This window comes from Schistocerca cancellata, chromosome 2 (genome assembly GCF_023864275.1).
Source record: "Schistocerca cancellata isolate TAMUIC-IGC-003103 chromosome 2, iqSchCanc2.1, whole genome shotgun sequence".
Classification (NCBI taxonomy): Eukaryota; Metazoa; Arthropoda; class Insecta; order Orthoptera; family Acrididae; genus Schistocerca; species Schistocerca cancellata.
Window position 1 is genome coordinate 1,029,451,510 of NC_064627.1, and position 16,862 is coordinate 1,029,468,371.

General features: G+C 39.1%; 1 protein-coding gene across 2 annotated transcripts in view; it reads right to left on the reverse strand.

Moving 5' to 3' along the window:
* LOC126162996 (esterase E4-like) overlaps nucleotides 1-16,862 on the reverse strand; it is a 292,795-nt gene that overhangs the window by 19,070 nt on the left and 256,863 nt on the right. For both annotated transcript variants that reach the window (XM_049919858.1, XM_049919856.1), the window contains exons 2-4: nucleotides 14,579-14,707; nucleotides 12,842-13,001; nucleotides 8,511-8,696 (exon numbers count right to left, since the gene is read on the reverse strand). In XM_049919858.1, the coding sequence (XP_049775815.1) occupies nucleotides 8,511-8,696; nucleotides 12,842-13,001; nucleotides 14,579-14,707 (475 nt within the window). The remainder of the gene's footprint in view (nucleotides 1-8,510; nucleotides 8,697-12,841; nucleotides 13,002-14,578; nucleotides 14,708-16,862) is intronic.

Sequence of the window (16,862 nt, forward strand, 5' to 3'; positions counted from 1 at the left end):
TGGAATGAAAGAACTAGTGGGCTGAGATACAAGGACTGCAACATTGGCAGCAGTGTCAGTGGCCTTGCCCCCTGTAGGACCGACATGACCAGGGACCCACATAAACATCACAGTGACTCCATCAAGAGTGAGCAAGTGAAAGCTCTCCTGGACCCGTTGCACTAAGGGATGGACGGTGTACAGCACACACAGGTCCCGAAGTGCTGAGAGAGTCAGAGCAGATGACACAATTGAAAAGCCTGCATCACCAGATGTACTGCTTGGTCTGATACGGGATGAAGAGCTCTTCTGTAAATACTGAGCAGTGTTCCAGAAGCTTATACCGAAAATCATTGGTGCCAATGACGAAGGCACACCCGACACCATGGTCAGTCCAAAAGCCATCAGTGTACACAAAGGTACTACCACAAAGTTCTGTGTGAAGGTCAAGAAACTTATGGCGACAGAGCAAGTTTCAAGTGGTGTCCTTAGGAAGCGAATGAAATTCAAGGTGAACAGGAGCCACACACACAAAGTCAAGGTGATGAAGGGGTCACACCCACTGGGAAAATGGCAGATTGCATGAAATTAAGCTGCCAAAGCAATAGCTGACAGCAAACTCCAGAAGGTAACAGAGAAAAGGGATGTGCCCCATACTGGCGATCAAAGGAGTCACCGAGAAAAGAGGCAGACAGACGGCTTGCGAATCTGTTGCAGAGAAAGTCACAGCGGTATGACAGCAGGAGTTTGACAGCTTCTGCATACAGACTCTCAACCAGGCTAGTATAAAAGGTGCCAGTGGCCAAACGGATTCCATGATGATGGATTGTATTGAGGCAGCATAAAATGGATGGACATGCAGATGAATAAATGAAACACCCATAGTCTATTTTCAAATAAACAAGGGATCAGTACAAACGGAGGAGGCTGGTCTGATCTGCTCCCCAGAGAGTATTGCTGAGGACACACAGGACACCGAGGGACCGTGTATAGCAGTGGCCAGGTAAGACACATGGGAGGATCATGAAAGTTTCCTATTGAGCATGAGCCCCAGGATTTTTGTAGTTTCAACAAACAGAAGAGCAACAGGCCCAAGACTTGAAGACATGGAAGAAACCAATTGTGCTGCCAGAAATTCATACAAACTGTTTTGTCAGTGGAAAAATGAAAGCCATTGTCAATGCTTCATGAGTAAAGATGCATTGCTGAAGACACCGCTCAATGAGACAAGTCTGTGGAGAACTGCAATAGATGGCAAAATCGTTAACGAAAAGAGAGTCGGAGATGCCTGGTGGGAGACAGGCCATAACACTGTTAATGGTGACAGCAAAGAGGACGACACTCAGGATGGAACCTGAGGCACACCATTTTCGTTGGTAAAGGTGTCTGAGAAGGCAGAACCCACATGTACCTTGAAAACTCTGTGTTTTAAAAATTCTTGAAGGAGCTCCCATGTGTAGAGAGTACAAAGGATATCAGTTCTCCAGCAGGTGGTGTCAGAAGATGATGAGGCCACCACTTTGTCACAGAGATATCTCTGTGATGAAATAATGGCTTCATCAGCATTTGCATCTTCATATTAACTGACTTTTTATATCAAAGTTCAGTTTAAACTGAATTTAACAACTGTTTACTTTACGTGCACTGCCCCAGAAGATAATTCCGTAAGACAATGGGGAGTGAATATATGCAAAATAAGCTAACTTTCTTGTCTTTAGGTCAACATATTGAGAGGTGCTTCTTATGCTATAACAAATTGAACTGAATGTCATTAGTTTATCCATGTGTTGACTCCATTTTAAATTACTACCTATTTAGACCCCAAGGAATTTTACAAACTGTACTTCATTCATTGTACGGCCATTAATGTCTATTCTGGTGCTAAAAGATCATTATGCTATTTTCAAAGTGCATAATATGAGCCATTGTGAGAGTAACAAACTGTTAGCTGTGAACCACTTTTAGGCCTGTTCAGCTATCATTGGAGTTGTATCTGCTAAGGGAGTTTGAACCCTTGGTTAGTATGCTTGTGTCACTAATAAACATTACAGTATTTGAAGTGTCCTTTTAAGAGTGGATCCAGCACCAATCCATGTGGTACATCACATTGTCAGGTTATTTTCATGCCTGAGATAGAGTCTGTTAATGAGACCCTCAGCTTTCTGTTATAGAGGGAAGATTTCAATCATGCAAGACCATTGCCATTAATGTCTTAACACTTAAGTTGGCTAGGCAGATTTTTGTGATGCACACAATACAATACTTTGGCAAGGCAGTAGAATATACCAACAGGACAATTTTTCTTCCTTAGCTCTATTAGCACTTCATTTGTTGGGTCTTGTATCGCTTTCTGTGTGGACAACCCTTTATGAAAACCAAACTCAGAGGCAGTTAACTGGTTTTGCTAAGTAAAATAAAATAGTATGCTATCATAGGCACATTGTCACATATTGTACCATTTGTGTAGCCAGTCAGTAGAAACTGGGGTATTTCCAGATAGACTAAAACAGTTGATACCTCTGCCAGTCCACAAAAGTGGAGTGAGGAATGTAATATCTAACTATTAGTTCATCTCTCATTGCTTGTGTTCTCAAAGATATTTGAGAGACAAGTGTATCATAGGATTTATTGCCACGTAATTCAAAATAGCTCAGTGACATCTGCACAGTTAAACTTTCATAAGGGATTCTCCACAGAGAGAGCAATATTTAGCCAGACAGATGAAATTGTAGGTGAACTAAATTTCAAAAGGTATCCAGTGGGGATCCTTAGTGAACATGCTAAGGCATTTGTCTCTGTAGACTACAACACACTGTTAAAAAGCTTCCACATTATGGCATCAGAGGCTAGCCTTTAACTTGGCTAGAATATTATTTACACAAAAGGAAACAGAGAGTGTTCTTAATGGGGGCAGGTGTAACAATAAACTCAGGGGAAATGCAGACTCCCAGGGTTTGATCCCTGGGCCACTGATTTTCTTGATCTAAGTTAATGATCTACCAATTATAATTAAAGACAGAGCTGATGATACAAGTATTCTGATCAAGGTGCCCAACTCCACAGTGCAGGATACATCCCTGACAGACAATAACCAAGTACACAAATGGTCGCAGCAAATAGCCTAACCCTAAATTTTTCAAAAACTAGTCTGTATGGTTTCAGGCAACAAATAAAACACTTTAAGTTTCTGAAATGGATTTAACAATCAGAAAATTAATGAAACCATGCATACAAAATTCTTAGACAATCAGACAGACAGTCTTTTAAAATGGAAGGAGCAAATCGATCAGCTGGTCAAGAAACTTAACTCAGCTTGCTTCGCACTATGAACCATTTCTCACTTTGTTGACAGTGAAATATGCTGTTATCAGATTTTGCATATTTCCATTTTATACTCTTCTATGGCTTAATCTTCTGGGAAATGCTGCAAGAGCTGAAAATATCTTCAAAGTTAAAAAAATGAGCAGTGAGCTACATTTATGGGGTCTCTGACAGAACATCCTGCAGGGGCTTTTCAAATAACTCATGATATTTGCTATTACAGGTCAATCAGTACACATACTCATGGATGATTTCTGTAGCCAGCAACATGAAATTATTTCAGAAATACTGTGACATTCATAGTCATGGCACAATGCAGGTGACAGATTTTCACCAAACCTCTGCAACTCTCACAAAAATATGCAATGGAGTTACTGAGTCAGGTATAAACGTATACAATAAGCTCCCCATCAGTATAAAAAAGGAAATTAATAACATACAGGTATTCAAAAGGAAACTAAGAACATGCCTCACAGATCAAACTTTTGTAATAAAATTAGTGAATTCTTAGAGTTACTAGGCATCCATTAGTGTAAGAACAAAGAAAACAACTTGGTAAAAAGACACTCTTAACAGAAAAAATGTGACATTTTTACTTAGGTCATAAAGATGTAATTCTGAATTTCATATTAAATATCGATTATAAAATGTAAATTATTTGTGTTATTAGAATAAAAATGTGTACTTTTATTTATTCTACATGCTTAAGCTTACAATTAAATTTATGCCAGTAAAATTCTGGCTGTAATATTATATGCAAACATTGGTTCTTAGAAACCGAGTAAAGCAGTATATATGTGACATATAAAACGCACATGCAGTTCTGTATTATTTCACTTGCTTTGTCCTATATTACTGGTAACCATCTGTACAATATGTAATCAACAGGACCAAATAAAAATCAAATCAAGGTTTCAGCTCAAACTATCCTATTATTACATGTTCTTCCTTCCCAAGATTCTTTCCAAGGAAGCCTAAATTAAAGGTGATCTTGCTGAGCCCTGCACTTGGATTAGAAATGCTAGTTACCAGTACCTGGTAATCACTTCCCAAGGAGTTCTGAATTGGATTTGACAAACTTTTCAACAATTAAGTTCTAATCAATTTCAGTTCATTTAAGAATGGCATATAATGACAATATCTGATTTAATATGTTGTTGTAACTTACATTATGGGTTGAGTTTTAGAAATCTCAGTTGGATTTCTAGTTTCATGTACTGCCTAATATCAAAATAGTGTCAGCAGTGTAGTTTAAATGAGGATACTAACATCCTATAGTTTCAAATTAGGCCATTGCCTTGTAAAATGGTAGGATTTTTTTCACCCCTCTTTCAGTTTTCAGTAACTTTTAATTGATTCAGTGAAACCATACATTAAATATACTTTCAAAGAGAACCAATCTATTCATTTTACATAATATCCTTTATGTGACTGCAGTCTGCAGCTATTGGATGTTTTGTCATATGTTGTAGGAACAGGCAGATCAGTTAAAAACTGACAATGAAACATAACTGTATGAACATGACCAAGAAACGCAGAGGCAGTGATGCATCTCTATCTTAGTCACATTAGAAGACAGCATGAAGTACAGAGAGATATGGTGGGGAATGTCTTCGCAGACAACCACAAGAGTCAAGGAGAAGTGCCAAATACTAGCTCTGTATGAGAGGTCATCCCACCATAACACACTTACTCATTCACTTTTGTTCTCTTTTTAAATGTGAAATAAACCACTTCTGTGCTTGATTTTGAGTTCCTAGAGCCAAATGCATCTACTTTTGAAAAGTTCTGGAACAGATTACTGAAACAGAATTTTTGTTATATATTTTGAACACATTAATTTTTTAAAATGACCAATTTCAGTGTAACATTAGCCATTCTCATATCTGACTGTATTAGTTACGAGAGTAAACCATCCAGCTATCAGCAAAATGTACATGCTACATCACTGGTTAAAATAATGACTATGTTATGCTTTGATGTAGCATGCAAATTTTGCTGATAATTGCATGGATAACTCCCCGATGTAGTCAGATCTTAGGATGGTTCATGGTGAACTGAATCTGATGATTTTAAAAAATTAATGCAATCAGGACAGACCATGGAAAAGCTGTTTTACAACCAGCAAATGTGGATTTTATCAAAGGACCTTATCATCATTTTTTGCAAATTTCTCTGAGAAGATGTATCAACACATCCTTGAGAGATATTTCTCGTGGTGAGTTCTGTACAGGCTAGTGTGAAAACGAATAGATGAATTAGCGCGACTACTTGAAAGAGGCTTCTTTCAGAAGAGGTAATCAAATATTTTTATGAAGTATTTATTACTTTCTAAAATGTTCATAATTATCCTACAGTGATACAATTTTTAGGCCACTTGATACTGTAGAATCTTTGTGAAGAGGAGTGTACAATAAAATTGGGAAATTTGGTCATAGATCAAAGCAAATCAAGAGGATTTTTCCATTATATCATGTGAGATCTTGCACCTGTTCAGATATATCACCAACAATGAACTACTGATTTCTGTGTTCTTACTAGCTACAAACTTGCCGCATATCTCTTTGACAACAGGCTATTTTGCATTAAAATAATAATAATGTGGCTCTCACATTGACAGCTCATTTTATCTGATGTGTCATAGTGAACTCTACTGGAATACCTTTGAAGTGTTCAACTAAATGACTATATCAAAGACAGTGTTGCATGTAAAATGATAGTTTGTAATCCTCTGTGTGAACTTGAATGTATGCAATTTTTCCATCTCGATTATTTTGTGAGATAAATATTTAGGCAGGAGTAATAGGTTGTGTGGCTCTTCTTGGAAGCTATTATGCTTTCATAATTTTAACACTAAAACTTCTCCATGATACCCACTGCCTGTCTTACAGCAGCTGCCGCTGGAATTTAGTCAGCATCTCTATGATGCTGTTGTGCTCACAAAACAAATTCATGACGAAACATGGTGCCTTCCTTTGGGTCTTCTTTATCTGCTGTATTAATCCTATCCTGTAAGGACCCATTCATTTAAGTGGGATTTTGTTAAGTGAACTCCTTTACGGGTGAAATACATTACCCTACAATGTTTTCAATTAATCTCAGTGTGACACCTACCTTTCCTGCATTTCATTTTGTGTGGTGATTCTACTTAAGTTTATTCTGGACACAAAATTCCCAGATATTTTATAGTTATTCCTTTTTCAAGTGATTCATTGCCATTAATGTGATCAAACTTTTTTTTTTTTCAGCATCCAACCCCTTGCACTCAACTTCAGTCATCTGCAGATCTTCCTGTATTTTGCTGTAGTTTTGTACCTTTGGGATTTTTCTGTATACAAGAGCATCTGTAAACAGCCTCATGGATCTTCTGATGTTTCATGTCTGATAATATCTCACCCATTATGATCAGTGTACTGTGTTCTAGATGTGATGAAGATGTCAATCCAACGACAAACCTAGTCTGATATGGCTCATATTTTCTTTTGATGTGGCAGTGTTGGACAGTATGAAAGTCTTCTACAAGTTACGGGATACAGTATCAACTTGGGTACCATCTTCATCTCATTGATGAATAGTGTGAGATGTATTTCACAAGAGTGCTGCTTGTGGAATTGATATTAATTAGCACAGAGGGAATTCTTGGTCTCTAGCATAAATCATGTTCCACATTTCTGCAAACAATTGATTTAAGTGACATAGGCCTACTGTTTACATTCTTGAAAACAGGAATGATCTGTACTATATCGCAATCCCTTGGCTTGTTTTATTACTCTAGTGACCTATGAGGAACTGCTGCTAGAAGGGAAAGAAGTTCTTCCGCATGATCTACATGTAATCATATAGATGTCCCATCAGGCACAGTCGACATTTCTCTGTTGAGCAATGTTAGTTGATTTTCTGTTCAGCAGTCACTTACCTACATGTCTGTCATTTCAGAATCCATTCAACAATGAGGAAGAGGAACAATAGTACAATCCACTGTGGAACAATTTTGATAGACCAAATTTGGTGTTTTATCTCCTACTTTATACACTTTATATCAGCCTTTGTTTCAGTCCCAGTGTGATTATTGGTCCTCAAAACTGCTGTCAGTAATATGAAAAATGCTGTACTTTGACCTTGTTGTGATTAAAAAAACATAATTTCATTTTATTTCAATTTCCATTTTCAGATTTCTATTCAACATGGTACTCTTTTTCCCTGCATTTCAAAAACATTGAGTTAAGTTTGTGATTTGTACGAGGGTAAGTCAATTATTATCTGCAATTTAGTTATATTTTTGTTTATTTTGGTAATACAGTCATTTTACATTGATGATGCATGCTTTGTTTGTTTGTTATTATATCTTTGCAATTTTCAAGCTGCTATGTTAGTTTTGTTGTTACTACCGTGTTATTAATCATGGGTACTCTGCTGTCTATTTGCACCAAAGAAGAGCAACATTCAGTGATCCGTTTTTTGTGGTCAGAAGGTGTATCAGGGGCCAAAACTCATCGAAGACTTTCGGTACAGTACAGGAACAGTGTTTTCCCACAATGGAGTGTCCACGAATGGATTGAAAAATTCTGAAATGGTCGCACAAGTGTTATGCATGTTGAAGGAGCTGGACGACTGTTTACCCCCACAAATGAAGAAACCATTGAGCATTCACATGAAATGATTCTCTTAGACAGACAATTAACTATTAACAAAGTGGCACATCATCTGCAAATTACTTATGGTTCTGCCTATGAAATCATCCTCAACAGACTTGGGTTTCATAAAGTTTGTGCAAGATGGGTCGCAAATTAACTCACATAGTTGCATAAACAAAAGCACTTGTACACTCCTGAAATGCTTCAGAAACTCAAGTTTGAAGTATTGGATCATTCTCCATATAGTCCAGATCTTGCCCATTCTGACTATCACTTGTTCGGTCCACTCAAACAAGCATTAAGGAGCTGTCGATTTGCCTCAGATGAAGCAGTGAAAGAAGCGGTGCATTCCTGGCTCACAGATCAACCAAGGACCTTCTTCTGTGAGGGCATCAGGAAGCTTGTACAACAATGGACCAAGTGCATTGAAATGCCAGGAGACTATGTTAAAAATGATGTTCTTATAAGTTTCCTATTTGATCACAATAAAAATTTTTAACTACTTTGTGGATGATAATTGACTTACCCTTGTACTTACTACCTTATAATATCAGTATTATGATAATTGCTATATACCTCTAGACATTGGAGACAGCATGTGCAGATATACACTGGCAGACCCTGCACTGTAACCACTGACTGTCACATTGTCTGGGTCACCTCCAAACGAAGCAATATTCTGCTGTACCCATTTGAGAGCCATCACCTGATCCTTAAATCCATTGTTCCCAGGAAGAACTGAATCTCCAGTGCTTAAGAAACCTGTAATATGATAACATGTAGTCCCAATTTTTATAATCAACAATATTTTATGTCTATTTAAACATTATTCAGAGAGTCATACTACTTCAACATGCAAAGAAAAAAATTATTCACCAGCCACTGAATGATCAAAGAGCAATAAAGAAGCAATTTTTATTACAAACTTATCAACAGCAACACACAGTGGCAGTACTCACTATCTTTCATATAAGTCTTTATTTGCAAAATCCTACAGTTGTGGCATCCATCCTAAAATATCGCTCAAGTTCAAGATACTGAATGTATAAAAATAACAGTGGCAGGAATGGTTAAAGGTTTGACTGACCAATGGGAGAGCATCATATTGATACCGAAAACCCTGAGCTGTCTGATCCTCAAGATAGATGCCAACTATCTCATGAAAACTCATTTACAAAGTTTCAATAGCCAGCATTAAACAAGGAAACTATGAATATACTGCAAACACCTCTCTTGCTTCCATAGGAACCATGAAGACAAGATTAGATTAATTACCATGCACTTAGAGGCGGTATGTCCTACTGTACCAGTTATTAGGGTTTCTTCCTGTTCCATTCACGCATGTAGTGCAAAAAGAATGATTGTTTGATGCCTCTGTGCATGCTGTAATTATTCTAATCTTCTTCTCATGATCCGTATGTGAGTGCTACATAGGGGGTTGTAGTATATTCCTAGAGTCATCATTCAGAGCCAGTTCTTGAAACCTCATTTGTAGACTTCCATGGGGTAATTTATGTCTATTGTCAACAGTTTCCCAGTTTAGTTTATTCAGCTTGACTGTAACATTCTCCATTGGCTCAGACACATCTGTGACCACTCATGCTGTCCTTCTCTGTATATGTTTAATATCCCCTGTTAGTCCTATTTGGTATGGGTCCCACACATTTGAGCAGTATTCAAGAATGGGTCACACAAATGACTTGTAAGCGATCTCCTTTGTGGACTGATTGCACTTCCCCAGCATTTTATCAATAAGCCAAAGTGTACCACCTGCTTTACCCACAACAGAGCCTATGTAATCATTCCATTTCATATCCCTACAAACTGTTACAACCAGGTATTTGTATGAACTGGCTGATTCAAACTGTGGCTCAGTGATGTTATGGTGATATTATATATCTTTCATTTTGTGAAGTGCACAGTTTTACATTTCCGAATAATGAAAGTAAGTTGTCAGTCTTTGCATCCCTTTGAAATCTTGTCACAATCTGACTGCTGAATATTCATGCAGCTTCTTTCAGACAGTACTTCATTATAGATAGCTGCATCATTTGCAAAAAATCTGAGATTACTATTAATATTGTCCACAAGGTCATTAATATACAATATGAACAGCAAGGGTCCCAACTCACTTCTCTGGGGCACACCCAAAGTTACTTGTACTTCTGATGATGACTCTGCATCCAAGATAACATACTGTGTCCTCCCTACCAAAAACTCCTTAACCCAGTCACAAATCTCACTTGTTACTGCATATGTTCAAAATTCTGACAATTATGGTATGTGTTATACTGAGTCAAATGCTTTTTGGCAATCAAGAAATACTACACCTACCTGACCACCTTCATCCAAAGCTTTCAGTTTCTCATGTGAGAAAAGTGCGAGTTGGATTTCACATGATCAATGTTCTCAGAATCCTTGCTGGTTGGCATGGAAGAGATACTGTTTGAGATACTTCATTATGTTTGAACTCAGAATATTTTCTAAGATTCTACCACAAATCAGTGTCAGAGATACTGGATGGCAGTTTTGTGTATCACTCCTATAACTCTTCCTGTAGACAGGTGTTATGTGTGCTTTCTTCCAACTTAGGGGACAATTTTTTGTTCGAGGTATCTATGATAGATTATAGTTAGAAGAGGGGCTAACTAAGCCACAAATTCAGTATAGACTCTGATAGGAATTCCATTGGGCCATGGAGGTTTGTTCAATTTCAACAATTTCAGTTGTTTCTCAATATCACTGGCATTAGTAGTGATTTCACTCATCTTTTCAATGGTACAAGGGTTAAATTGGGGCACTTCTTTGCAAATATAGATATAGGGGTAGAATGCTTAACATAGTTAACACTCATAATTTTGCTTAACATTTCTCTAGTATTTCAGTGCATGTACTTGATATACTTTCTGATACAAAACATGTTTATCCACCTTGCACTGTAGTGATAAGGTTATAAAAATGAGAGTAAATTATATTAAGCATTGATGTGGGATTTTGCATATGAAAACTAAGATGCAAGTTAGTGAAACTGTGTAACATAAAGCCACTGTTTACATAATACTTCTTTTGCACCTTAAGTCCCACCAAGAATTTTCCAGTAATACGTGAATCATTTGTTTCTGTTTTCTGTCCATACTATTATAAATACACACATCTTCAAAATTCACTCTTATGTGCAGGAGCATGTTTAAATTACCTTAATGATTGAAAATCCAGAATACATACAGTGATCCATAGTAAGTTCTGCAGGAGGCAGGTCAAACCGGTTTGCAGAATGGCTATGCATGATAAGTTAACACTGAATACATTCCCTAATGCTTCTATATGCAGAAATCAATGTTTTTAGTAGTACTAAAAAACTATGGGCTTCTGTATAGAAGCAATGAGCCAAAAAATGTTTACAATTTAAAATAGTCAAATAAAATAATTATGTTTTCTCAAGTCTGGTCATTAGGTAATTCAGAAACTGTAAGAGGAGCTGAGCTGAGATTGAGAATTTACATATTTTGCAAATTATGCATTTATAACCATGCTAGCAGTATTGAAGTCTCTTGCCATTTTGGAAAAAGTATATTAGAGTGAAGTCTGGAACAGTAGATGGTGAGCAGACTTATCAATATTCATTGTGAAACTAATGCGCGACAGAGCTGTGATACTAAACTAAGCGTTTTATGATTGTGAATATCCATTTGCTTTTTCTTTAATGCAATACAGCAGTGATTGTAACATGGAAAATCTAGGCTGGAATGTAATAATATTGTGAAAAGCATAGTTGCTGCTCACTGTGTAGAGGAAATGCTGAGTCGCAGATAGGCGCAATAAAACGACTGTGGGAAAGTGAGCTGTCAAAAAAAGGTCTGCATTGAAAATAGACAAAAAACATACACGAGATCACTGTCTCTGGCGGCTAAATCCCTTATTATACAGTGTCATTTTCATAATATTGTTACAGCTGGGATTCTGCATGACCTGGATTGGTAGGTTTCAGGAGATGTGGAACCAGATATCTACACACTTCTGTAAATTAAGGGCTGCTGGTTTGTGGGCATGGAGCTGTTGCCCAGTAATGTCCTGGATATGTTCCAATGGGTTCATAACAGACAAACTTGGTGGCCAAGACATCAACGTGATACAATATTGCAGTGCCTGTGAGTACAGGTTGTAGACACATGGCTGACAACATATGGAAGTTTGGGTCTGCCCATGAATAGTGCTCAGATTGCCCAATTGGTTTGGCGACCATCCAAAAAAAATATGTGCTAAATCTGGGTTCCAGTCCAGCACAAAATTTCATTGTGTTATTCCATTATACAGCTGATGATATTCGCAACTGTACATATGTTTCATGTATATCAATGTGAGTTTACTGTCATGCTCCTCAAATCGCTGGAGCATGATTCTGGCCTTGTGACATGATTGGTTATCCTGCTTTAAGAAGCCATCGCACTCAGGGAGGACATCAAGCATGAACGGATGTTGCAGGTGGTGCACAATAATGTTCAGGCAGTCCACAGCTGTCATGGTGCTTTTTTATTACTAACACAGGTCCCATGGTGCCCCTCTTGGATGACAGTGTAATCTAGAAAAGCCCACTTACCTGTTGAGCAAGGTAGTGCAGTGGTTAGACTTGCATTCGGGAGGACAACAGTTCAAACCGGCGCCGGCCATCATGATTTAGGTTTTCCATGATTTCCCTAAATCACTTCAGGCAAATGCCAGGATGGTTCCTTTGAAACTCTCTCTCTCTCTCTCTCTCTCTCTCTCTCTCTCTCTGTGTGTGTGTGTGTGTGTGTGTGTGTGTGTGTGTGTGTGTGTGTATATGTGTGTGTGTGTGTGTGTGTGTGTGTGTGTGTGTGTGTTTTTACACTTAGTTAAAGGAGAATATGCTGTTCCTGGGGACAGCTTACCTAAAGCCCCAAGCCTGTAGTTGAGAGTCACAAGAACTATATCCTCATCCAAGAGGTACTGAGGACCAAACAGGTCACTTGTTCCTCTAAATAGATAGAAGGCACCAGGATGCAGGAAGATCATTACTGGTCTCTTTGGGTTTCCAGTACTGTCTGGCAACTGGAATTATAAAAAGGTGTATACATTAATGAGTGTCATTTCTGTGTGTCTACGTTAATTATTATGAAATACAAACAGACTGTACAGTTATAACCATTTCCTTCATTTGACATAAGCTGTGCTAAACTGATCATGCTTTCATTTTCATTATAACCATGCAGAATATTTTCTTGGCATCTGCAACAATGATCAAAAGATTATGCAGTCTGCAAAACAAGCTTATTACTAAGCATATTGTAGAAGCATTATTAAAGACTTTGTGACTGTACATTGTGCAAAATTCATATGTGAGTCAGCTGCTTTCAACTTCAGTTGTGATTATGCCTATTAAATCTCGCAGCATGATATTTAAATCAGTCTTCAGAAGTGTTGCACTATTTACTTCCATCTGAATGAAAATACAACCAACTATCACTGCAGTTTGAAAAGTGAAAGAAACAGTAATGGTAGTACAATCGGCTGTCATTCCATACAAGAAAAAATCTTACCCCTAAAACAACAGCTAAAAGCAATACAATTTGCATTAGACATTTAATGTGTAAATACTAAAAGTTTGCTCAAAATTGGAGATATAAGTTACATGAGGAACTAGTTAGGTGAGAAATTAGATCAGAGCCCACATAACCCCAGCAGGAAAATACAGGGTGATCAGAATCAGTCTGAAAAGCTTTTAAGGGTACTGCAGGGGAGGTTTTTCTGAGAAATAATTGTTAAGAAAAATATCAATACATTGTAACATTTCTGAGTTATTTAGCATTCAAGTTAGCCAATCAGATCACTGTGTGCACAGATTCAAGCAGCCTGTCGCATACTATTAGTGTCAGTTGTTCTCGTTGCATAGATGATAGCGCACAAGGCTGTTCAGACTTTGCCTTAGGTTCAATCATTATTATGTCCAATTCTTGTATCACTCTCTTCTTCGGCTGTAGGAACTAAACAAAGAACATGTTTGGCGACACTGTCTCTTGCAAGCCACTTGAATTTGTGCATGTAACAGTGTGATTGGCTAACTTCAGTGCTAAATAACTCTAAAATGCCACAAGTATCAAATTTTTTTCTTACAATTTTTTCTCAGCACAACCTCCTGTGAAACACCCTACAAGATTTTCAGACTGTTTCTGACCAGCCTGTCTATCACACCCATTGATACTCCTCTGATTGACACAAAAGGTGGATGAAATAGTCCCTGATAATAAATACAGTTAGTTTATAGTATGAAACGGCATTCAAATTGCTGGGTTAGGAGTAATACGAGGTGCAGAAAAGGTGTTTGAAGTTCATTTTTCTTCAGCCCCCTTAACCTAAGGCTTCAGTAGTAAGTTTTTCGTTTATGTATCTCATACACCTCTTTCTTTTTACTTTCTTTTTGTTACTGGCTGCCTTTCTGAGGTTATGAAATACCTTCTAGCTCCGAAAGCTGAATGTTTTTGTGTCCAGCTTCACTGGTCCTATGTTAGCAATTGGTGTTAGTTCAATACGTAGACCAACATTTGTCGGAACATATCCTATAACATGTTATTGTTACGTATTTTCTACAGCAGGTAGCAATTTTCTATCACAGATATAGTTTTACTTACCTTTGTAGTGTATACGTTGAGAAACAAACAGTCTTCAGAGGTTTCATTGGTGTTCTCTCTCTCAGGACATCTTGCTCCATCCTTTGTGGCATCTGTTACACCATCCCATGGGTTCAGTGGCACTGGAGGCTAAAAATTCAGATACATGTGATAAATTATCCTCAACCTTTATTTTGCTTGTCTATGTTTTATCTGTTTAGTGTTATTAATTTCTAAAGGGGACCAACTGATACAATCAGTGATGTATGAATTCAGATATGATTATGTTTACAAATGAATTTTTTTTAACAAATGTAGCAATCATGGCTGTCATAAAATGACAAAAATATCATGGTTGTTTTAGTTTTTAGTGTGAGAGTTAAATGAACTACACTACCTCTGACTTGGAGATATTTGATAGACATATAGAAGATTAGATATTAATGCCTAAAAAGCAAAGAATGAGACAGAGAGTGGGAGAGATCTGAAGCTTTGTTTGACCACCACACAGCTTTACTAGGGCACGGTCCTGTTTGAGGTGGTATGTTTTGTGTTCCTCCAACCTTTGAATGATTTATACACCCAGATATAAGGGGATCGACAGTTTAATGTGAACTCCAAGGAATAGCACAACTTAGCGGCTTTCATATTAACAACTGATAACCAGAGGTGAAAGAAGTGAAAAGTTACAGAATAAACTCTAAGAACCTTTCAGTTTAAATCTGACAGTCCACTGAGCTGAATTATATACACTCCTGGAAATTGAAATAAGAACACCATGAATTCATTGTCCCAGGAAGGGGAAACTTTATTGACACATTCCTGGGGTCAGATACATCACATGATCACACTGACAGAACCACAGGCACATAGACACAGGCAACAGAGCATGAACAATGTCGGCACTAGTACAGTGTATATCCACCTTTCGCAGCAATGCAGGCTGCTATTCTCCCATGGAGACGATCGTAGAGATGCTGGATGTAGTCCAGTGGAACGGCTTGCCATGCCATTTCCACCTGGCGCCTCAGTTGGACCAGCGTTCGTGCTGGACGTGCAGACCGCGTGAGACGACGCTTCATCCAGTCCCAAACATGCTCAATGGGGGACAGATCCGGAGATCTTGCTGGCCAGGGTAGTTGACTTACACCTTCTAGAGCACGTTGGGTGGCACGGGATACATGCGGACGTGCATTGTCCTGTTGGAATAGCAAGTTCCCTTGCCGGTCTAGGAATGGTAGAACGATGGGTTCGATGATGGTTTGGATGTACCGTGCACTATTCAGTGTCCCCTCGATGATCACCAGTGGTGTACGGCCAGTGTAGGAGATCGCTCCCCACACCATGATGCCAGGTGTTGGCCCTGTGTGCCTCGGTCGTATGCAGTCCTGATTGTGGCACTCACCTGCATGGCGCCAAACACGCATACGACCATCATTGGCACCAAGGCAGAAGCGACTCTCATCGCTGAAGACGACACGTCTCCATTCGTCCCTCCATTCACGCCTGTCGCGACACCACTGGAGGCAGGCTGCACGATGTTGGGGCGTGAGCGGAAGACGGCCTAACGGTGTGCGGGACCGTAGCCCAGCTTCATGGAGACGGTTGCGAATGGTCCTCGCCGATACCCCAGGAGCAACAGTGTCCCTAATTTGCTGGGAAGTGGCGGTGCGGTCCCCTACGGCACTGCGTAGGATCCTACGGTCTTGGCGTGCATCCGTGCGTCGCTGCGGTCCGGTCCCAGGTCGACGGGCACATGCACCTTCCGCCGACCACTGGCGACAACATTGATGTACTGTGGAGACCTCACACCCGAAGTGTTGAGCAATTCGGCGGTACGTCCACCCGGCCTCCCGCATGCCCACTATACGCCCTCGCTCAAAGTCCGTCAACTGCACATACGGTTCACGTCCACGCTGTCACGGCATGCTACCAGTGTTAAAGACTGCGATGGAGCTCCGTATGCCACGGCAAACTGGCTGACACTGACGGCGGCGGTGCACAAATGCTGCGCAGCTAGCGCCATTCGACGGCCAACACCGTGGTTCCTGGTGTGTCCGCTGTGCCGTGCGTGTGATCATTGCTTGTACAGCCCTCTCGCAGTGTCCGGAGCAAGTATGGTGGGTCTGACACACCGGTGTCAATGTGTTATTTTTTCCATTTCCAGGAGTGTATAATTATAAACATGATAATAATATTAAAATTGGAAATTTTCATCAGCTTACACATTGTCTCTGAAAAGCACAGTGAAATGCATCTGTTACTGTCCCAATGCTGCTGAATTTCTCTTTAGCTATATCTTACA